The sequence below is a fragment of the Anser anser genome, assembly GCF_964211835.1.
Source record: "Anser anser genome assembly, chromosome: 6".
Classification (NCBI taxonomy): domain Eukaryota; kingdom Metazoa; phylum Chordata; class Aves; order Anseriformes; family Anatidae; genus Anser; species Anser anser.
This window is the reverse complement of record NC_139726.1, coordinates 3764780-3784471: the sequence shown is the minus strand read 5'-3', so window position 1 is coordinate 3784471 and position 19692 is coordinate 3764780. Positions and strand designations below refer to the sequence as shown.

Here is a 19692-nt window from a genome sequence, read left to right as displayed (position 1 = left end):
TGTGTGCTGCGTGATTAGAGGATAGTGAGAAGGTCACTGACCAAACTTTATCTTTCACACAGTTTCCCACAGCATGTATTCCTCCTAGGAAACATTTTCTCAGCTCAGGTTATTTCCAGAAATGTTCTCAAACTATAAGAACAGTCCTTGCAGTAAAACATTTCATTCCCACTTTTTATCCTTTATCTAGCAGCGCAGTGTTGACAGCATTTATGTTTCTTCTATTGACTGGGCCAAGAACAACAGGATTAATGAGGTTGTCTCTTCATGAGTGCATTATATTTTTTCCTCTGACCTTTCAAACATGGGAATCTTCTGTTTGCAATATTTCTTAAGGAAGGAAAACCCCTCCTCGCCGGGGCCCGTTTTGATGGGGGCTGCCAGGGTGGGGGCCCGGGTTCCCCTGTGTTTGGGGCACCCCGTGCGAGGCTCCATGCCTCACGCTCGGCGACGTACGGGCCGAGAGGAAGCTGTGAAAAAGCAAAGCAGGGAGCAGCTTTGTTTCCTTGTGCTTTAAAGGATTGGCTGGAGGACGTAGGATATTTTAAGGACTTTCTCAAGCTCTGAAATTGTGATTATAGATTTTGTGCAGCTGCCTGCAGACTGTCTTACTGCAGGAACTGCTCAGGAGCTGGGTGGACACAGATCTGCTCTTTTTTATTTTTTAATTTTTTTTTTTTTTTTCCAAAGGATTGCATATGTTCAGGCTGGGCAGGCAGGGGAAGGAGTTGTTGCTGGGATTGCAGCCTTCCACAGAATGCTCTTGCGCTTTATCTTTCCTCTTCCTGATTATTTTTGACACTGGGTAACTGGAACGCAATCAAGATAGGATCATTTCTAAGTGCAACAGGACAGGGAACGTGAAGAATTTTCCCAAGGATGGGAGCACAAGTATCTTTAAACACAACAAATAACTTTGCACATATGACATCTTTTAGTTAACCTCCTCAAAATACGTCAATTAGATAAGCTTACCATAATTAAATTTTTGCATAAGATTGTTAAGGGTGACTTATTCCCATTTTTCATCTGGGGATATGGAGGGACAGAGAGTCGGAAAAATTCCCACTTGCCCCAAAGCTGTAATACATGTGCATGTCTCTAAGATATTTTTTCTCTTGGTGGGGAAAGAAGCATCAAAAATGTGTGCACTCACATGTTGCATCTTTTGGGACAGTAGAGCCTTTACAGAAGAAAAGATACTTTACTGTCAAGAAGCCACTTGACCTCCTCCAAAGGTAGAGGGTAGAGAAATTGGCTTGATATTTTGGAGAGGGGGATGGAGGAGGGATAAGTAGAAGTATTGTATGTGTGTACATAGAGGTGTATGAATATATAAATATAACCACTCCAATGATTTAAAAATAGCTATACAATGAAGTGGAAAGAAGAAATATTGAAACACTTGCAGAATATGGTTTCCATAGGTGTGGAGCTCTGCTGCACACAAGAAATTCATCTGCTATGCAGGAAAAACAGCACTTATCTGCTGATTTTAAGAGAAAGCACAGTGCCCAGGGGACTCTCTCAGAGGCCTCCAGTGCTGGCTTTGCTTGCTGTCCCTGGTGCCGAGGGCCACGATGTTGGGCTGAGCTCCAGGCTGTGGTCCAGCAGGGCCAGAGCTCAAGCACCCGGCTTGGGTTTTAAGCAAGTTTGAGATCTCTGTGTGTAGATTTAAGTCATTCTGGAACTCCGAGAGCGAGCTAAACGGGTCTTGTAGACATCACCATATTCATCCATGTTATGCCTAGGAAGAGAACAGAAATAAAGATTCCTGTCTCCTTGCTGTAGCGATTTAAATAATCCCATGTATTAGCTCTGGAAACAGGACAGGATGCTTTTATGGCATTTTAAGTTAAAAAGTCATCAGAGAACCTAAGATATTTCTGAACAGCTCATCAGAGTAATATTTCATGAGATTTTGAAATATTTCATGCTGAAAATAATGATGCTTATACTGTAAAGAAGGTAATTCCCCTGCACACTCTCCTCAGGCACTGGCAATAGTCACTTGCAAGTACCAGGAGACCACTACTTGGAGGTACTTACGATATCCAAGATTTAAGCATGAGCATATTCCATGTTTTAAATTTGTGTTTCCTGGCTTTCAGAGCTTTGAGTTTTGTTGCTTGAACTCTCGTTTCCTCCTTTCAAGATTTCTATTGTAGCTGAACTCGAGAGAGCACTTAATAAGTCTGCTTTTGCTTTTGTCAGCGTTTAGAGCCATTAACTGTACACACCTCTGATGGGGAAGTTCTTGTATTCTATGTTTCTCTTCTAATAATGTACACAGAAGCCTAGTTCTGCTGACTTCTACTGTTATTTAGCTAGAATAACTTGATAAAGCTAATGAAACTGCAATTTGCTTTATGTTCCTTTAAGCAATTGAGCTCCCTGCCATTCACTTGTAAGATATTCTCATAAATCCTCAAATGAAAATAATTTTTGGATTGTAACCCTCTAGACTTTAAGATTTTAAAATCCTGACACTTCAGGATTAAAAAAGAGAAAAAAAAAAAAAGAAAAAACAATGCACAAAGACAACTGTATCTATCTGTGAACGGTGAATACATGTTTGTGTAGTTTCCCTCATTTGCATTTGTTGGTAATTAATTAAAAAACATGAGTTTAATTAAACTTGGAGTTAGGGGATTCATTAAAATAAAAACAAAAAGCATTTCAGTTAAAAATGTAAAATAATTTGTTCAGTGGAGTTAGCTGGTGCAGCTTAAGGATTTGCAGAGAAATACCGGCAGTACTAAAACGTCAGGGACCGCCACAGCACACGGGTAGAGGAGAGCGGCTGAGCAAGGAGCGAGTGTGCGCTGGCAGCAAGCAAATTTCACGCTTTGGGTCCTTGAACTGATATAAGTGCATTTGCCATCAGGTTCTTTCTGGTCTGAGTCTGCAGCTGTGAAAAAATGACATCCATACAGGTCCAAACAAGAGGGTTGCAGACTAAATGAAGGTAAGATTTTTAAAATAAATGACAAACTTACAAAAGATGTAAAAAAAAAAAAAAAAAAGAAGAGGAGCCTTAGGGAAATAGATCTCACTCATGCAAACTCTGTAACTAAATTAAACTTATTTATAATATCACGAGAAGTCCTTTCTCTTTCTGATCCCTTTTAATCACAACTAATTGTCTTAAACTTTTTTTTTTTTTTTCCCTTTTTTTTCCCCACCCTTTGGAGCAGGGAAGGGGGTTTACTTTTTTAAGAAAAGACATATTATTCTGTTGTTGAAAGTAATAATAGAAAAAAAAAAGATAATTAAACCTAATATTTATTAAACATTTTTCTAACCTGCTCTCTTTGTTTCTGCCCCTTTGGCAGGGCTGGGCTTTTCTGACCAGCAGAAGAGAACAGACCCTCTTTAGGGAATCCTCCCATGCAGACAGCAGAAGTTTTGCAGATTTGGTGGGCACAGGCCACAGGAGCTAATGCAACATTTGCTCAGTTACATTACTGTTCCTGTGGGGCTGGAGCGCTACTGGAAAAGGAAGCCTCTCAGCAGGATTTTCTGATTTTTGGTCAAACGGACCTCAATTTTTATTTTTTTTTTCTACTTTATACTTCTCTTGAAGTAGTTAACTTGGGGAGTAAACCATTATTATAATGATATATAATACTCACTAAAAAATTCCTAGTTGTATTCATCAGATTCAGTTTCCTGTTTAATTAAGATACAACAAGAATATGAAACGTGTACCAGCAATCCTACACTAGTTAGCCTAGGGATGTGTTTTGAGGGTGGCTTAGTACCTATGTGCAGTATGTTGGGCAACAACTGTGAGCGTGAGAAGGACTGGATGTAGGAAAAAACAAACACAAAACCTATGTTGGATCTTTGAGACAAGGAGCTGCCTATGGGTGCCTGTTTCCCGCACCGCTGGGTGGGAGGGCTCCTGCATTAACCAAACACCTACGCCAGCCACGGTGCAGGAAAAGGTGGCCTTCATGCACAGGGAGCAGATGCTCCACAGCTGAAGCCTTTCAAAGGAGACACCTACAGAGCCCCTGGCCTTATGGGATAACTGAATCGTACATAAATAGTCTTTAAAGGGAGCATTGTCTGTCTTTTTTTTTTTTTTTTTACCAAAAAAAAAAAAAGAAAGAAAACTAAGTGGGTTTTTGTGTGTGGGTAAAGTAAATATGGTTAGAAAGACATGACTTGTTAAGAGCTTTCTTGAGGACCCCACACTCACAAAATCTTTTAGGTCATGTGTTTGCTTTCCGAAACATTTGGTAAGTAATAAGTGCCAAGGGACTATATGCACTCCATCTGGAATTAGCAGATTCCTCTTTGTTCAATTGTTCCTAAATTTGGAACCAGCTGACTTGCTTAAAAGTATTTTGATTTTCTTTTAAATAAATATGGGAAATAAACATAGCCCAGGACCTTCAGAGAGGTGCATTATTAGTCTTCTCCCTGGCTCCACGAGCTGCCTAAGTCTTAAAGAGGCATTTGCCAATTCTGATGCTTGCTGTTGCTTTATGTTAACAATTTGTTTGGAGTGGCCCATCATTTTTGCTTCCCTTTTATAAATAGTATCAAAGAAATCAGAGATGGAAAAAGAACTATTAGGTCATCGAATCCACTCCACTGCCAATGCAGGCTTGTTCCCTACAGTGTACTTTTTCCATCTCTTTGTCCAGGTTAAACTTGGAATTAAGTTTAAGAGCCTGTAGGTCTGATGAGAGGTACAAGAGCAAGTGGAGATTTTACTCTTTTCTTCTCTCTTTACTAGACAAATGTCTCATTTCTATCTCCACCTTACCCACAATACAGAAAAGTCATGTCAAAAAATCAAGTACATGCTTTCTCTTTGCAGGTGTTGTAGATCACTACTTCATCCCTGTTAAAATTTAATTTTTGCTTGGGGAAAGCAAAAAATGAAGAGAAAAGCAACACTTCTCCTCTCTTCCCTGGTGTTCTATAACACCAAAGACTAAGAGCTTGAGACCAAACCACCTGCTTGTCCAGTAGGCTTATGAAAAGATATTGTTTCCTTGAGGGCCTTTACAAATGTTAAAAGCAAAACAAAACAAAAAAACACTGCCTCCTTTAAAATAAATAAATAAATAAAATGCAAATACGTGTGAGCAAACACTTTAAAGAATTGAAAGAACACCCTAGAATCACCTGAAATTGCACCAAATTCCTGATGCAGAACTCATCTGGGGGGCCATTTGACACTGCAAATGTTTTCAATGAAAAGCTTGCAAATCAAAGCTCAGAACGGTTGTCCAACGTCGTTACTCTTGGCATGCAAAGAATTATTAAGAGGTGCAGATCTGTAGATTTGGGATCACAGCCTAAGATATTCAGTCTGTATATGTTGGTCTGCGTCCATGGATTCGAGTGGAACGATGCCTGTTTACAACAGCTGAAGACGGATGATCTGCTCTCTCCACTGACTGCAGAGAAGCTTAGTGAGACTTGCTTTCCTAAGTCAGAGCTGGCCTTTGTGAACTGTGCCTTACGATTCATTACAGAGCAGGATCAAGGTCTTTACCTTGTTCATGGTTGCTCAGAATTTTGTTTCATCCAACATTTGTTCAAAATATAAGCAAACATTTTATTCCTGCTTCAAGCTTTTATAAGAGTAGAAGCAGTGCAGCACAAGCAGATACATATTTTCTGTATGGCTACAAGGTCTTTTTATTTGGTCTAGTTACACATCTGTAACTATTTTACCAACTTATGTATTCATACGTACGGTAAGTCAAAGGAGCTTAAGTTTTCAGTTCTTACACTGAGTCACAATCATTCTGTTTTGTAGGTTGCTTCCTATGCATCATGTTTCAGCAGCCTAAGGGCTTCTCTAAATCATTATTCTTGTCTCTCCTAGCAATACAGAACTTAAACTTTAGTCAAACATTGCATGGGCTAGGGAAAAAACCTGATGAAAACTTCTTTTCCTCTGTCAGTCAATCCTTATTCTGAAGATCAAACCCGTATTTCCTCTGTGTCCTTGGAGAAGGTATATTAGTGGGATGAAGTGCCAATAGCACTCAGATGGATCTGTTGAAGATATCATTGTTTGGACTTGACCAGAACATGTCAGTACTGATTGGTCCTTTTAAAATTTAAGGTTATGTGTAGGTGTTCAGGAGATGCACCGAAGATTCATGGAGATGAAGATGTCTGCATACACCTTAGATTAGCACCTCTTAATTCTTCAGAGCAAATGAGCTCTCAGCTTTAAGAAACATGGTACTGTGGACTACCAGTTGTAGTTAATATATGCTGTTATATATATTTATTTTATATGTATGTTTATGTTAGGAAATATTCAGTGGAATTTTGTGATTTGAAAAGACAGACATTTGTTGTCTTCTGTACCTGCAATGAGTAAAAATATCTGCTATGAAAGGTGTTGGCATTTGTGAAAATTTTCTGAAAACGTGTCCTCCTCAAGGATTTTTTGATGACAACAAAAGAAGAAATACTCACTCTTGTTCCCAAAGAAATTAATTAAAACATTGCCATTAACACCTATGGGAGGACAGAACCCCAAATAGCTATATAAATGAAGAATTTGTGGTTTCTTTTTGATTATTTATAAATGGTTGTTATTGGTTATTATTTATAAAGTTGTGAAGAACAACTTTGTTATGAAAATAAATTTGTTATTTGTATCTTGTAAGTCTTTTATGAAATGAATATGCTTATGCTTCAAGTTTTATAGTCTTTTTATGTGACTTTCTATGCTCCTAAATGTCATTTAAATTATAAAAATTACTGATGGATGGCAAAAGTCTTAGTAAAAGACGTTAAAATGCACAAAAAAGCAAACAGACATATCATACAGTAGATGAAGCAAATCCAAATTTTAGAACAAAGGAAAATGTTATCAAAGTTTCGATCCTATAAACCATGGTTTCTTTTAATGGGCTTGAAGAAAGGCCCCCTTGGCAGGCCAGGGTATTGCATCATGTTGTAGTTAGAACTACTGACTTGATTCTGTGCTGTTGTTTGTGGAGATGACTAAGTTGTCATTTTTAATTAGCTTTATGCTCTTCTCAAAGGCTAATTACTTTACTTTTTATCAAGATTACTTGATTGGCAATGACAAGGGTGCCATGGTTACGTATTTTTAGAGAATTCCCCAACCTGCACAATTATATGATTTTCTGTTCCCCCTGGATTCTTTGTGCAGTAAAGCCTTTAGTAAAGTAATGCTTAAAAAAACCACCGTATTTACTATTGATATCAGAAAAAAAAAAAAAGTATTTTTATTATTATTATTTTTTTATTTTATTTATTTTTGGCAGGAAGGCCAGGGCTAATGTATTTAGTCAGTGTGAAAAGCCATTACCCTTAGTTTACCTCGCTGTCAGTGACACTAGTGCTGCTCTATTACCTTGGTTGAAGTTACCTCAGGCAAACTGAATTTGAGATGTGAAGCTTTTCTTTTTTTTTTTCCTCTCTACAGTTGTGTATCCTCCCTTGTCATCATGGAAATCTGGACCGACTTCAACACATGCTTATTTCAAAACATACAAATAAGGCAATCAGATACTGATGTTCAGAGCATTTACCTCCCTGTTTACCCAAATTTTGTTGAAGAGCCCTTGAGATAAGTAGGAGTGCTGCAGCCACAGGTGAAATCTCTCCTTTCTTTAGCCACCTGTAGATTACTATGATATATTCTTGTTTGAAACAGCAGCTGCCCAAAAGGAGGTGCTTGTGTGAATGCTACCTTGAAGGGGGAGACAGTGCAAGGGAGGATGAAAACTTCTCTGACGTTTTTCAGAATACAGTTATGCCCTGAGAATCACTACTTTACTCCTGTTCCGCAACACATAAATACACGTCAGATGTGTGGTAAACCAAATTCTCTCAGGAGCTTGTCCTGAAAGAGGAAAAGACATGATGATTTAAAGGCTACATCTGCAGTTCTTGCAGCTGCTTTGGTTCCTGCTGCTGGAGGAAAATTCCCTGCATCAACAGCCTCTTGACGCAGGGGCTTGGAGCAGCTCCTGAGGCAAAAACCCAAATGAACCAAGCACTGTCACTAGCCTGTTGGACAAGAGAGGAGTGGGAAGCCACCGTGCAGCTCACAGGAACGCGGTCACTTCTGCTGTCAGATGCCCCTTCTGGCATTACCTTTCCTGCTGCGTTGCAAGTGGAAGAGGACTCCAACCCATGTAACACTAATTGCATTCTCCAAAATCTGTGGAAAGTAAGATTAGACCAGGCAACTTCCTAAACAAAGTGAAGGTCAGCATGGTGTGGTACTGGCTTGGCATACCCTTGTATTAAAACTCACAGGAGGAGCTGTTGAAGGCTGTGAAGCCTGCTGGAATGTCTTCAGTTGTAGGAAACACGTGCGACATTTCTGTAAGAAGGCAGCTGAAGATGTGAGGATGTTCTGGAATGAAGGCTTGCACAACCTCTGTGTTTTGACGTTATTCTCCTTGGTGATTGACTGGGAACGTAGCAGCTCCAGCTACCGCAGCAGTGCGGTGTGATTCCTTCCAGCCTACATTGTAAAAACCACCTTCGTATTAAACATCGCTCCTCCTTAACAGGCTAGTAACACATCTATGATTTCAGTAATTAAAATAAGTTATTATTGCTTTTTCCTTATGTTAACACCCCAGAGCAAGCAGACAGACAAGTCAGGTAGGCCAGCAGTTACCGGGACTCTGGGAACAGGGCTTAGGCTCCCTGCTTCCTCTGCAGTGAGAAAAAGAGGCAGGACCAGACGCTAAATGTATTAAATGCCTTAATCCTGTGGAATTTGATGGAAATTGGTGCCTAAATACTGTGGAGATCTATTTTAATCTCTATATACCTTAGTTCTTCATCTGTCATATAAGGATAATAATTATACAGCAAAGTATAACAACAAATGCAATAAGGAAAACAAAGTGCTCAGCTACTATAATCGCTAAATGTAAAAAAAAAAAAAATCTAAGGAAGACAATATGCTTATTTCTTTTTTATGAATCTTGTTTATGTAGTACTATCCAATTTTAGAGAGAAGTGTTTACCTGCTTGTTTATTAATTTACAGTTGTGTTCCCCAGCTGCAATCAGAGCAGTTCCTCTTTCAGAAGTTTATTAAAAGCAAGCATCAAAGAGAAGGTAAGGATACAACTCGACTTTTAGAAAGCAGAAGTATTTATTCCTCAATGCAAAACTGAGGCTTTTTCACTTCTAAGCTAACTTTCAGCATCTCAACTTTCTATGTGGAGCCTTGCTTCCAGTAAAAATAAATGATCCCACATTCCGTCATGATAACATATGCTCATGCAGAGCTCAAAATTAGAAGGAATATGAAGTGTTCTATTAATTGCATGAATGTTGATTGTTAAAATCATGTGCTAATTGGTAATATCTGTGTGCAGTAGGTTCCTGCAATATGTGTTAGATTACATTAACTGTGCTTGTGACTCAGATATCAGGCATTATGCATTTTATAGAAGGATTTAAAAAAAAAACAAAAAACTTTGTGTAATTAGGTTCTATAGACTATCGGTGTAGAAGACTTAGTGGAAGATTGTGTAAAGGGCATGTGAAGTTAGAGGCATGAAGAATACTGAACTCTAAAGATGCATCTGCTCCTCTTTCCCATGGTGTGCTTTCCCTCAAACACTCTCCAAAGTAATTCTCACCATGTTTGCCTTCAAGTAATTCCCAGGGAATGAAGTAAGAGCTCTTTCTCACAAAGAGGGCTACCATGGTGCTTACAATATAAATTTGACTGTTTCCATCTTTTTTTTTTTTTTTGAGTGAGCTTTCTCAGTTTTCAGTTTTTTCCTTTGCATCGCTTAGGCTTTGAACCAAGAAGCATTCAGGTAAGTTACAGATAAATTAGATTACCACTGGTACTCACCTATCAACGTGGAACTTGAGCATACTTAGCAATGTGACTCTCCTCTTCCAGATGTGCTTCTTCTCCTTTCCTAATCCCTGGAGAAATTTTCATATGGATCTGTTTTGTTCATTGATGTTTCAATTTTATTGAGTGCCATGGGTATTTATCAAAACAGGCAAAACAGAGGGAACTAAAACTTAAAGCTAAATATGGTAAGTTATGAGTGGTTTTAGGTGTAATGGTGATTTTCACTCCCTGTGTTGCAAAGCTGTGGTGAGGGACTGGGAGATGAGTCTAACACAGAAGCATGGGGTTGCAAACTTTGATACCCAACCCATACGATATTCTGTGTCATCCTCTTTCCAGAAAAAAAAAAAAAAAGAAGTATTTGTTCATTCACATTTATGCACAAGGGACACATCAGTCCTCTCCTCTCTGACACACTAGTACTGTATGTTGGCTTGGCAGATTTCGATGGAGCTCTGTAATGTACACAGGTATCATGTGCCTGCCCACTGCAGAGTAAGCTGGAGGGAAGGGTGGGAGCAGACCACCGTTAATTCATGCAAGCTTAAATATTCCCCCAAAGGAAGATTTAAAGTAGCAATGATTAAGAAAAAAAATAATCAGAGATTTCTCAGTTGTTAAAAAACGAAAAGAAAAAAATAGAAAAAAAAATAATCTGTTTAAATGTTTCATGGATTGCATTGAAAAGCATATTTAAAATGGAACTGTTCTAACTAGCATGATTTTAATTCATTTTACAGTGGACCAACTTGGTAATGATGCAATGAATTAAAACACGTTGTCTGAGAGGAAAAATGGATGCAGTTTTGGTAAAGAGAGCATTTACAGAAGTGTTAGAAGTCTTGAGCCTTTTCAGGGCTATTACTCTAATATCTGTTGATTTACTGATCTTGAAACAAGCCAACCCCATGGGTTCAAGAGCTTAATGTTAAGGCACACTTCGTCAGTTGTCCTGAGAAATGCCACAGATTTAAGAGGAAATCAGTTTTAGCCCCCATCCAAAATGTTGATGCTGAATCAAACAGTGCATGAACTATATTCAGAGTTTTAATTAAAAGAAAAACTGACAAATTACTCACATTCTAGTGTTCATAAGATGGTTATCCATTATAGAAAGAAATATTTTTTCTAATGTACATGCTCTCATACATGAAATAGTTTCTAGATTTATTTTATTATAATTGTAAACTATGGCACAAATACTTCATCTTACCTCCTTAAAAATGTTTTCCAATTTCTTAGCAATCCCTCCCCTTGCTCTCCGCCAACTCTGATTCACAAGCTGATGCATTAAAAAGGGTGAACAAATGTAGTAGATGAGATGACCACTGGAAAGAGTTGGAAAAAATAACAATTAAAAAAATTAACCAGAAGAAAATTGCTTACTAATTTTTAAGATACAAAGGTTAATCTAAAATGACTACCAGCCCTCGAAAGGTTAACTGTCAAATTAAATAACAGGGACATACAGTGGTCACTGGCTACCTGGGGGAATAAGTTGTTAAATTACTTACTTCAGTTCACATAATTTACACAGAGATTAGCTCCTTGTGTCTCTGCCTGGCTGCGCTTTGCATATTGGAAGCTTTTGTCCCCATCCTGTGCCCATGAGGGTCCTGCTGCAGGTGGGCATGATGGCATAAATGGAACATGTTTCTTTGGAGGCAGAAGTACATCAGGGAGTGGGGCAAGTTGTCGCTCTGTAGGGAATAATAAAAATCAGGTTACTCTAATTTCTTTTGAACAGCTACAGCTATATGGGTCACTATGGGCTATGGCATGATTCCCAAATGTGGGGTTTGGACTGGGGTCACCAAGTCAGTGCTGGCAGCGAGGAGATGCTGAGGAGCACCGGCAGCTCCGCCAGCAGCGCTCCATGCAGAAGCAGGCAAGGTCTGGTGCACCCAAGACCGAAGGACGTCACTAATTTTAATGAAGCCGAAGGGAATCCGGGACAATGCTGGATGTGTTGATGTGGGCTATTCTTTTCCCGTTATTCTCTGTTCCATTGTTCTGAACTGGCAGGATTTGGCAGCCTGGAGGTGGATGTCACCACGTAACTTTCTGTCCTAGAGAGCTGCTCCGGAGGATGGCTGAGGTCCGTCGAAAGGCTGCAATGGCCCCAAATGCTCTGATGTTTGCCCCTAAAATCGGGCAGGGAAGGAGGGCAGGCTTACAGGGCTGTGTTCATTGTAGGTACCTCAGCAAAAGCCTCTGTCGCTAACACAGGGACTGTGGGGCAGCACTGGTCCCCAGGGTCTTCTCTTGCCCACGGACATCCCTTGCATGCAGGCCATGACATAAGCATCCCACTGGGCTGGAGGCCATTCAGGGCATTTCTCAGGCCACACTGAACTCAGACGCCCATGTCCTGTTTAAAAAGTGCTTTTTGCTACCTGCCAGGCCACTGAACTGGCAAAAATTATTTCTCCCCTCCCTTCAAGAGCGATGGTTTCCTGCTGTTAATCCAAACCATAATAAAACCTTAAATATATACTGTGAAAAATGTTATGCCTACTTAAGCAAGATAGTTGCCTGTAATAGTGTGCCATAAAGCAATCTGAAATGTTTATTGTCTGCTCCCCAACTGCAGTTTTATTTCTTTTTAGCAGTTTTTCTATCTACAGAATTTTCTTCACATTGAAAGTTTCGAAAGAAGTTTTTTCCCTTTCCCTGGATACTCAGTGATTATTTGCAAAGCAGATCCTGCTGCCAGTACAGATACGCACATGCATTTTTTCAAAACTTCCAGTTTCCTAAACTATTATAGAAAAAAATATCATTTAAATCAATAGAAAGCCTTGATATGATATGCTTTAAAGGGCAGCCTGACTTCCAAAGGAAGAGATAATGTAAAACAAGATCTCTTTTGTAAAGACTGAAGTAGGAAATCAGGAAAAGAAAAGAAGAAGGAAGAAGGAGAAAAAAAAAAAAAAAGTTAGGGGGTGGTAAAGATGTTGCTGCTGGATCTCGCTCCAGAGACAAAATGTGTGTTTCATTGCCACGAATAAACTGTATCCAGGGAGCAAGCAAATGAAAAAGTGAGGACAGGAGATATCTTATTTTTGTTGTTTGTTTCCAAAGAGTCCACCCCCACATAGGTCACTTGGAATTCATTTGTCTACATCCTGGACTGCACGTAGGGGAAAAAAAAAATGCCTGGGATCTGAGAAAGAGGAATGCGATAGGGCATGGGAATCACAGCGTCACGGTGGTCACCAGAGCATAGTTTGGCTTGTCTTAAAACAAGCAAGCACCGTCGGACCTCTGTAATACCAGCAGATCGGCAGTGCTATCGGGCTACCTATCAGGGGCTGAATGCTTGAGAAAAAGTGTGTGGGTTTTCAGACGGAGCCTGGGGCGTTGGAGGGCTCTCGGAGCTGCTGCTTTCCTCTTGACATCCAGCACTGCTCGGTGACCTCGGCAACAATCCAGTGTACTGTTACAGTTCATTTCAATAATTAAACAGTTCAGGGATGGCAGGGCTTTCTTGTTGTCAATAGAAAATCAGGGCTGCAGTTGCTTCTTTTTTTTTTTTTCTCCCCTTTCCCTCCGCTGAAATCAGAAGTGTTTGTTTTTAATTATATTAGCTAGAGACAATTAATTTCACAATCGGAACAAAAAAGAAATGTTTTGCGAGAAGGACTGGCAACTGGTAAATGCAATTATTATTGTAGCACATTTTCAAAGGAAGAGATCCCAGATCCAACAAAGTCATATGTATAAAATTTCAGTCATATAATATAGTCTCAAACAGCAGATTTACTCTGCAAAAGATGGGAACTGCTCTCCCATCTGGAGCTCTGTTCTGTTCGTGCCACGTGGACCCATTTGATACCCGCTCCGAAGAAACACCAGCCAGCACAATAGGCCACTGCCCATCAGCTGCTCTGAATAATTGGTTGATATGCCATTTTAAACTTGCCTTACATGGAGATGATTAATATCAGCCTCCTTTTAAGTGCTGTCTTGCAACAACAACTTAAAAAAAAAAAAAGTATCTGTGCAAACAGCAACATTTACATTTTTTGCTGTTTGAGCAAAAATGAAAATAATTCAACTTTATGTCAGGGGTGTCTTGCAAAACGTCCTCCAATTAAAAGCCTATTTTTTGAGAATCTGGCTGCACCCCTTTCATTGCCCATCTGGCTCCCTCCCAGCTGCTCCCTGCCCAGCTCGGGGCTGCCGCTCACTGGTGTCACCGGCTCTTCTCCGTGCTGGGCTGCGGGGCTGCTGGGCCATGGTCTGCCCTCACTTGCACTGATTTACTCTTATGGGAATCAGTGAAATTGTTGTGGATTTATACTGCAAAAGGGCTTGGACATGGCTATGCTTAAACCGTGTGCCCAGTGGGTTACTGTGGCTGGAGATAGGGGTTGGTGAGACTCTGCAGGGTGCATGGAGAAAATTGGACATCCCACAGAGAAAAGCACAGCTCCAGGGGGCTGAGCAGGAAAATGCTTTCATTCAACTCCTAAGCATCCCACGTGGGGAGTAAGCACCCCTGTCTTCACGCCGTGGTGGGCACCCATTTTCTTGCAGTCCCCAAGGCACGGTGCTCACATCTTCACCGAGGAAATGCTGCGCCAGGCAGTAAGAAACATGGCTTTATTGTCATTTTCTGGGGGGAACTCCACCCCGTGGAGCCCTCTCTTTAACCCAGCAATGGGGAAGCGAAGGTGGCAGAAGAGACAGTGAACACCTCTGTCTGTGAAACTTTAATTTCATGTGGGTGTAGCTGAGTCCCTACTGAAGCAGCCTCAGACACGAAGCAAAAGAAGCTTCACGAGAAGTGTGACTTGCAAGGGCCACCGCTCTGGTGAGATGGGGGTGGTGGTAACCTCTATTTCCATCCCTTTTTCAAGGCTGTTTAAACATTTTACATTAGAATACTTAATGTATATATTTTGTAAAATTCTGTTAGTTGCCTCGTGAGTCTGTCTGTCAAAACGAAGCCATTTTTAAGCTCCAAGCACCGAGTAGCAGCTGTACAAGGAATATTTTCTGTGCTAAAGGTCTGAAACAGAAGTTAAACATAGAGCTTTGTTAGACTGGAATCTAAGGTACTAGGTTGCAGGTAGGGTTATCAGCTTGGCCTTTAAAGTTCACACTTCCAAGTCCAAGTGCAAGAAAACTTACGTAGCAAACTGGCCTTAGCTGGAAGAGCAGGTAGAAATATCCCCTGTGTTCCCAAATTCACAGAGAGCAGAGAGGGGGTACCCACAAAACCTGCTGTCAAACCCTTGTGATGGGGCTGATCTTGCTTTCAGGGGGAGTTCCCCAGAAGCCTGCTGAGCAGTGCTGATTTATATCATTGTCAGAGAGATCAGCTTTGCCCTTTGACTACGTTTCTAGTTCCTCTGCTTGCCCTGTTGTTTTTTCTTTCCTTTTTTTTTCCTCAGGGGAAGTGGGGGGGAGAGGTGAGAGGTGTGGGGGTGAGAGGGGCGTGGGGAGGAAACCTTGCAACGCTGAAATGAAATATGAAGTTTCTCATTCTTTCCAGGTAAATGCATGCCAAATCTTGCAACGATATTGGCATGCTCCCAAAGTTGCAAAATAATGAAGAAAATGTTGAGATTGGGACTCTGTGCCCATTTTAGCAACATGCCTTGTAAGTGCAATTAAAGCTGCCACTCAAGAAACACAACAAAAACAGAAAAACAAAGGAGAGCTAAAAGATAACATAGAAACGTTCTGAAGTATCACCTTATACCTGCAGTTTCATTCTTAAAAGGTAATAATAATTATTTAGGGGCTGTGGGTATTTTGGTCTACACATCCATGGTAGGCCAAGTCTGGTCAGCCCAACGTGAGATGTGGTGCCTATGTCTAAAAGCAGCTATTTTAGGGGCTACACTGCACTGGTCTAGTCCATGGATGGGTTACCTACCAGCTGTCAATGTGGCTCTTGTAGACATCTGGACCACCTGGGAGGTTATCTTCCTACTGCTTGTATCTAGGTGTCCAGGCCTGTCATACCACGAGGGAGACCCTAACTTTGTCTGTAGGATGGGACAATATAAATGTATAGAAGTGTAAAGGTAGTTTAAGGACACTTAAGTCTTGCTGCCACTTGCTATTACAATTATTGATTAATGCTGTTATTACAGGGAGAGGCCTCTCAGTGTGAAAGCGTTTTTGTTATTCTTCAGTCTCCACCATCATATTTTTTGCAGAAGTTACTCATGACAGATGCAACTTTCCTGGCTCCAAAGGTAGGGAAAATAAAACATAACATATTGCAAAAACTTATGAAAACAAAACAACTGGATTTCCCATGCTGTGTCCCTGTTCTGGCTGTAATAGGCTGAAACCAAGCTTTCTGAGTTGTTACCCTCAAAGGACATTGCACAGTAAGGTACAAAATCTTACAGTAACATTTAAGAAGCAGTCTGATCCTGGGAGTCACTATAATGGCCTTATAAAGACCTGTAGAACAATGATTTCAGTGATCTATTATTCAAATTCCTATCCATCTATAGGCAAAAGGAAGAAATATTTTTTTACCCCTATGTTTTTTTTGTAGGATGCAAGAGAAAATAGCAAAAATGCAGGAGCCCCTGGTGGTACCAATCAAAGTGCTCCTGGTACACCAATGGATGACATAGACTGACTCTGCTCTGAACTTCAGATCTCCAATCCAGTTTAAAAAATACAAAAAACAAACAAACAAACAAAAAAACACAAAACAGATGTGAACTGTGAATATCTCTTAGAAACTGCAGAGCAGAGAAGAAAATTAGTCTCCTTACAGATGTCATGGACACGGAAACCTGAGCCTACTCCCATCAATTTCGATGGTAGGCTCAGACTCACTGAACTTTGGTTGTCCCCCTCAAAGTGACACAGACAGAATAGACTGGGAAAGCAGAAGTTTATAGTTAGATGGTTGCTTCTTTTGGAGCCAGGAACTGCAAACATAATGACATGATTACAGCGCTGAAAAGTGATCTAAAGTAATAAAACAGAGGATATTTACCTTGAGGACAGTTGTGTTTTGTTGTATATTTAAGAGAAATAACATGTTTGGCTAAGATACTTTTAACACACAGCTTTTTTTTTTTCTTTTTTTTTCTTTAATATGTAAAGGTTTCCAGAGTGACTCATGAGAGCAGCGCTCCAATTCCTGTTTCGTTAGCTGTCTCAGTAGATATGAACCGAGCTGTTGAGAAGATAGGAACTGCTGCAAACTTACTGCTAGTTCTTTACCAGCAATTTTAACTTTTTGGTGTTTCAGGTTCATTGACATTGTCATTTTTTTTCTGCTTTGCAGACTGAGACGGGATTTGTACTAATAGGCAGGAGTGTTATTGTTCGACTTCTAATAGCTAAGCACTGTGTTTAGCAGGGGTAAGGGAAGCAGGTAGGTTAAGGACATAGAAATACAACTTTCAGGGTACTTCAGGTCCCCCTACCTGCTGCTGCACTTTCCTTATTCACTTTCAAAAACTTAGCTAATTGGATCTTGACATAATTTAGTTTTCCTGACTCCTCCATTCCCGCAGTGATGATGCACTACAACCTCGATCCTCTGTTGTCTGAAGACCTTTTAATTTGCATGGGAAGTATATGTATGACTAATTTATACCACTTGATTTTTCTTTTTACTCCTGTTTCCTTTCCAGCTTGCTCTTTAGCTGGAATAATATTTTCTCCTTGCTGATGTTTACAGACTGATACATTAACTAGCAGTGATCCTGTTCTCCTGGAGCTTTAACTAAACTGAATTCTTCACCATACACTGTATTTCAGAGCAAGCTCTAGCAGCTCTCTCTACCATGACAGTGGTACTTCATCCTGGAAATAATTCACCTGGTGAATCCTTAGGTGCATCCTAAGACCACACTGGCTTTTTCACGGAGTTATGTTAATAGCTGAAATTGTCAGGTAATAAACTCATGTATATTCTCCCTGTTGCCTTCCGCTTGTGTTAGGTAGAATGAAATTTAACAAGTTTGTGAACCAAATCATAGGTCATAAAAGTTTTTTTTTTCTTTTTTTCTTTTTTTTTTTTTTTTTCACATATCTTTGCATTTTCTACTTCTGGCTGAAACCAAGGGCAAGAAAAAAAATTCCCCTGAGACTAATCTTGGAGCCCCTTGTTCAGATGAAATGTTCACTCAGGTCAAAGGGACTTTGTCCCTTAAATGGGGACAGTCAATAGAAATCTCTGCCAGCCTTTCTTTTAAGATATGGTCTAAAATCTGTGTCCATGTAGCGGCAGCTTCACCCATCTTAGCTCAGGAGCCAGGATAAAGCAGTGGTTTCAATGCTATTAATTTAATTTTTTATACATTATAATGATGCAAATTTGGCAAAGACTTGTAAAATCATGTATAAAACAGAATTTTCCATTTCTTCTGTGTGCAGGTCTTCCACCAAGGGCTGGGAAATGCATAAAGCTCTTCCCTGTAGGAGGAGGTATTTCTCCTATTGGCACACGTGTGGCACTTCCCCCATTCCCTTATCTTAAGCTGAGGCTAATGCACTGTTGTTCTTTCTTGGTGCAGTGGTATCTCCCATATGCATCTGTAGAAAATTGTTGGAAAGTGTTCTACAAAGACCAAGAGAAATGTCAAAGGCAAGTGCAGAGGTGAGACTTCCTTAGGTTTGGATGCCAAAAACTCTGTCAGCTGTAGAGGTACAGCAAATTCACTTTTCATCACCCATCAGCAAAAATGGGAGAGAGAACTTAGGCATTTTTTGTTCTTTAGATGGAAGAAGCCATAGAACTGGGCCTTGAGGAGAGATTGCAGAATTTGTCTTAGGATAATTCCAGTAAACCTAAAACAGGAAGTGGAATTTAATGAGGGACTTTTCTCTTTTTATTATGCTTTCCGGATTCTAGGGCTTCAGATAAAAATCTAAGTGTTTCACTATTTGCTTTAGCTAAAATCAGAAAACAGCTTCTAACACACAGTCATGTTGATAGAGTCCTGCATAATTCCTCTCGTGCTAACTCCACACTGTTAGCACTTGACCTGCATAAACATCCCTCATCCAATCGCTGATTCTGCTGCGTTTGACAGTTGATTTCACAAGAGATAGACCATTAACTCTGAAAATAAATTAACTGAAAATAAATAAATTTTAAAATGAAAACAAAATATAGCAGTAAAAAAAAATACAGTGAAACGAAATAGACATTAAAACCACAGTAAATGAGTATCTGAATCAGAAAAAGAGTCTAGACCCAATTGTTAGTCACTATACTTTACTTCAGTGGAAGGATGCCTGACTATAGCTGTGGTGATGTCTTTACAAAGTAGCCTCGGCTGTAATTCTACATCGGTAACTCTTTCCTGGCACTGTGTTTTTCCAAAACTATGGTGCTAATATCAGCTGAGGGTGTCTGAAGGGGACTCTGTCACTGGTTGCTATGACTCTGAGCTTTGTTTGTCCTGCTCAGAAGAAAAAAAGCTCAAATTTATTCAGAAAATAAATGAAAAATAGCCTATGGGCTGTACCTTCAGATCAAGTGAACTAGGGAGGGCTTCATTACTTATTGGTTGTGTATGAGGGTTCAGCCTCTGTTCTCATCTTGTCATGCATTGTTTTCACTTTGCAGAGTGAACATGACTATGTGGGAAGAAGAGTGAAGATTCATGCCCAGAAAACATTATTCTTACCTCACACCAGTTTTACTTCGTGTTACTTCGTTGAACATGCTAGGATGAGATCAGCTAGCTGTACAGTGAGGTGAGCAGCCCTTCCGTAACATTCAACATACTCAAAAACAGCAGCTATAGATCTGCTGATACACTCCCTGCAGTGCTGACAAAAAGTTAATGATGCAGGACTAGGCTTCCTTTGCTGTCGCTTAGGTTGTTTTAA

At 40.0% G+C, this 19692-nt stretch overlaps 1 protein-coding gene and 1 long non-coding RNA gene across 2 annotated transcripts in view; one reads left to right on the top strand and one right to left on the bottom strand.

Annotated features, from left to right (window-relative positions):
* Positions 1 to 7414: 7414 nt before the first annotated feature.
* Positions 7415 to 9142, bottom strand: LOC310901256. Its single transcript, XR_014585692.1, has 2 exons — positions 9006 to 9142; positions 7415 to 8491 (listed from the first exon to the last, which is right to left on the bottom strand). It is a non-coding gene; the product is annotated as an uncharacterized lncRNA (long non-coding RNA).
* A 596-nt stretch (positions 9143 to 9738) lies between these two features.
* Positions 9739 to 19692, top strand: part of LOC310901254 (uncharacterized protein) — a 72488-nt gene continuing 62534 nt past the window's right edge. The window contains exons 1-7 of the mRNA XM_083840543.1: positions 9739 to 9811; positions 9901 to 10043; positions 15362 to 15592; positions 15969 to 16073; positions 17132 to 18279; positions 18369 to 18451; positions 19427 to 19557. Coding sequence (XP_083696669.1) covers positions 18159 to 18279; positions 18369 to 18451; positions 19427 to 19557 — 335 coding nt within the window. The 5' untranslated portion in view covers positions 9739 to 9811; positions 9901 to 10043; positions 15362 to 15592; positions 15969 to 16073; positions 17132 to 18158. The remainder of the gene's footprint in view (positions 9812 to 9900; positions 10044 to 15361; positions 15593 to 15968; positions 16074 to 17131; positions 18280 to 18368; positions 18452 to 19426; positions 19558 to 19692) is intronic.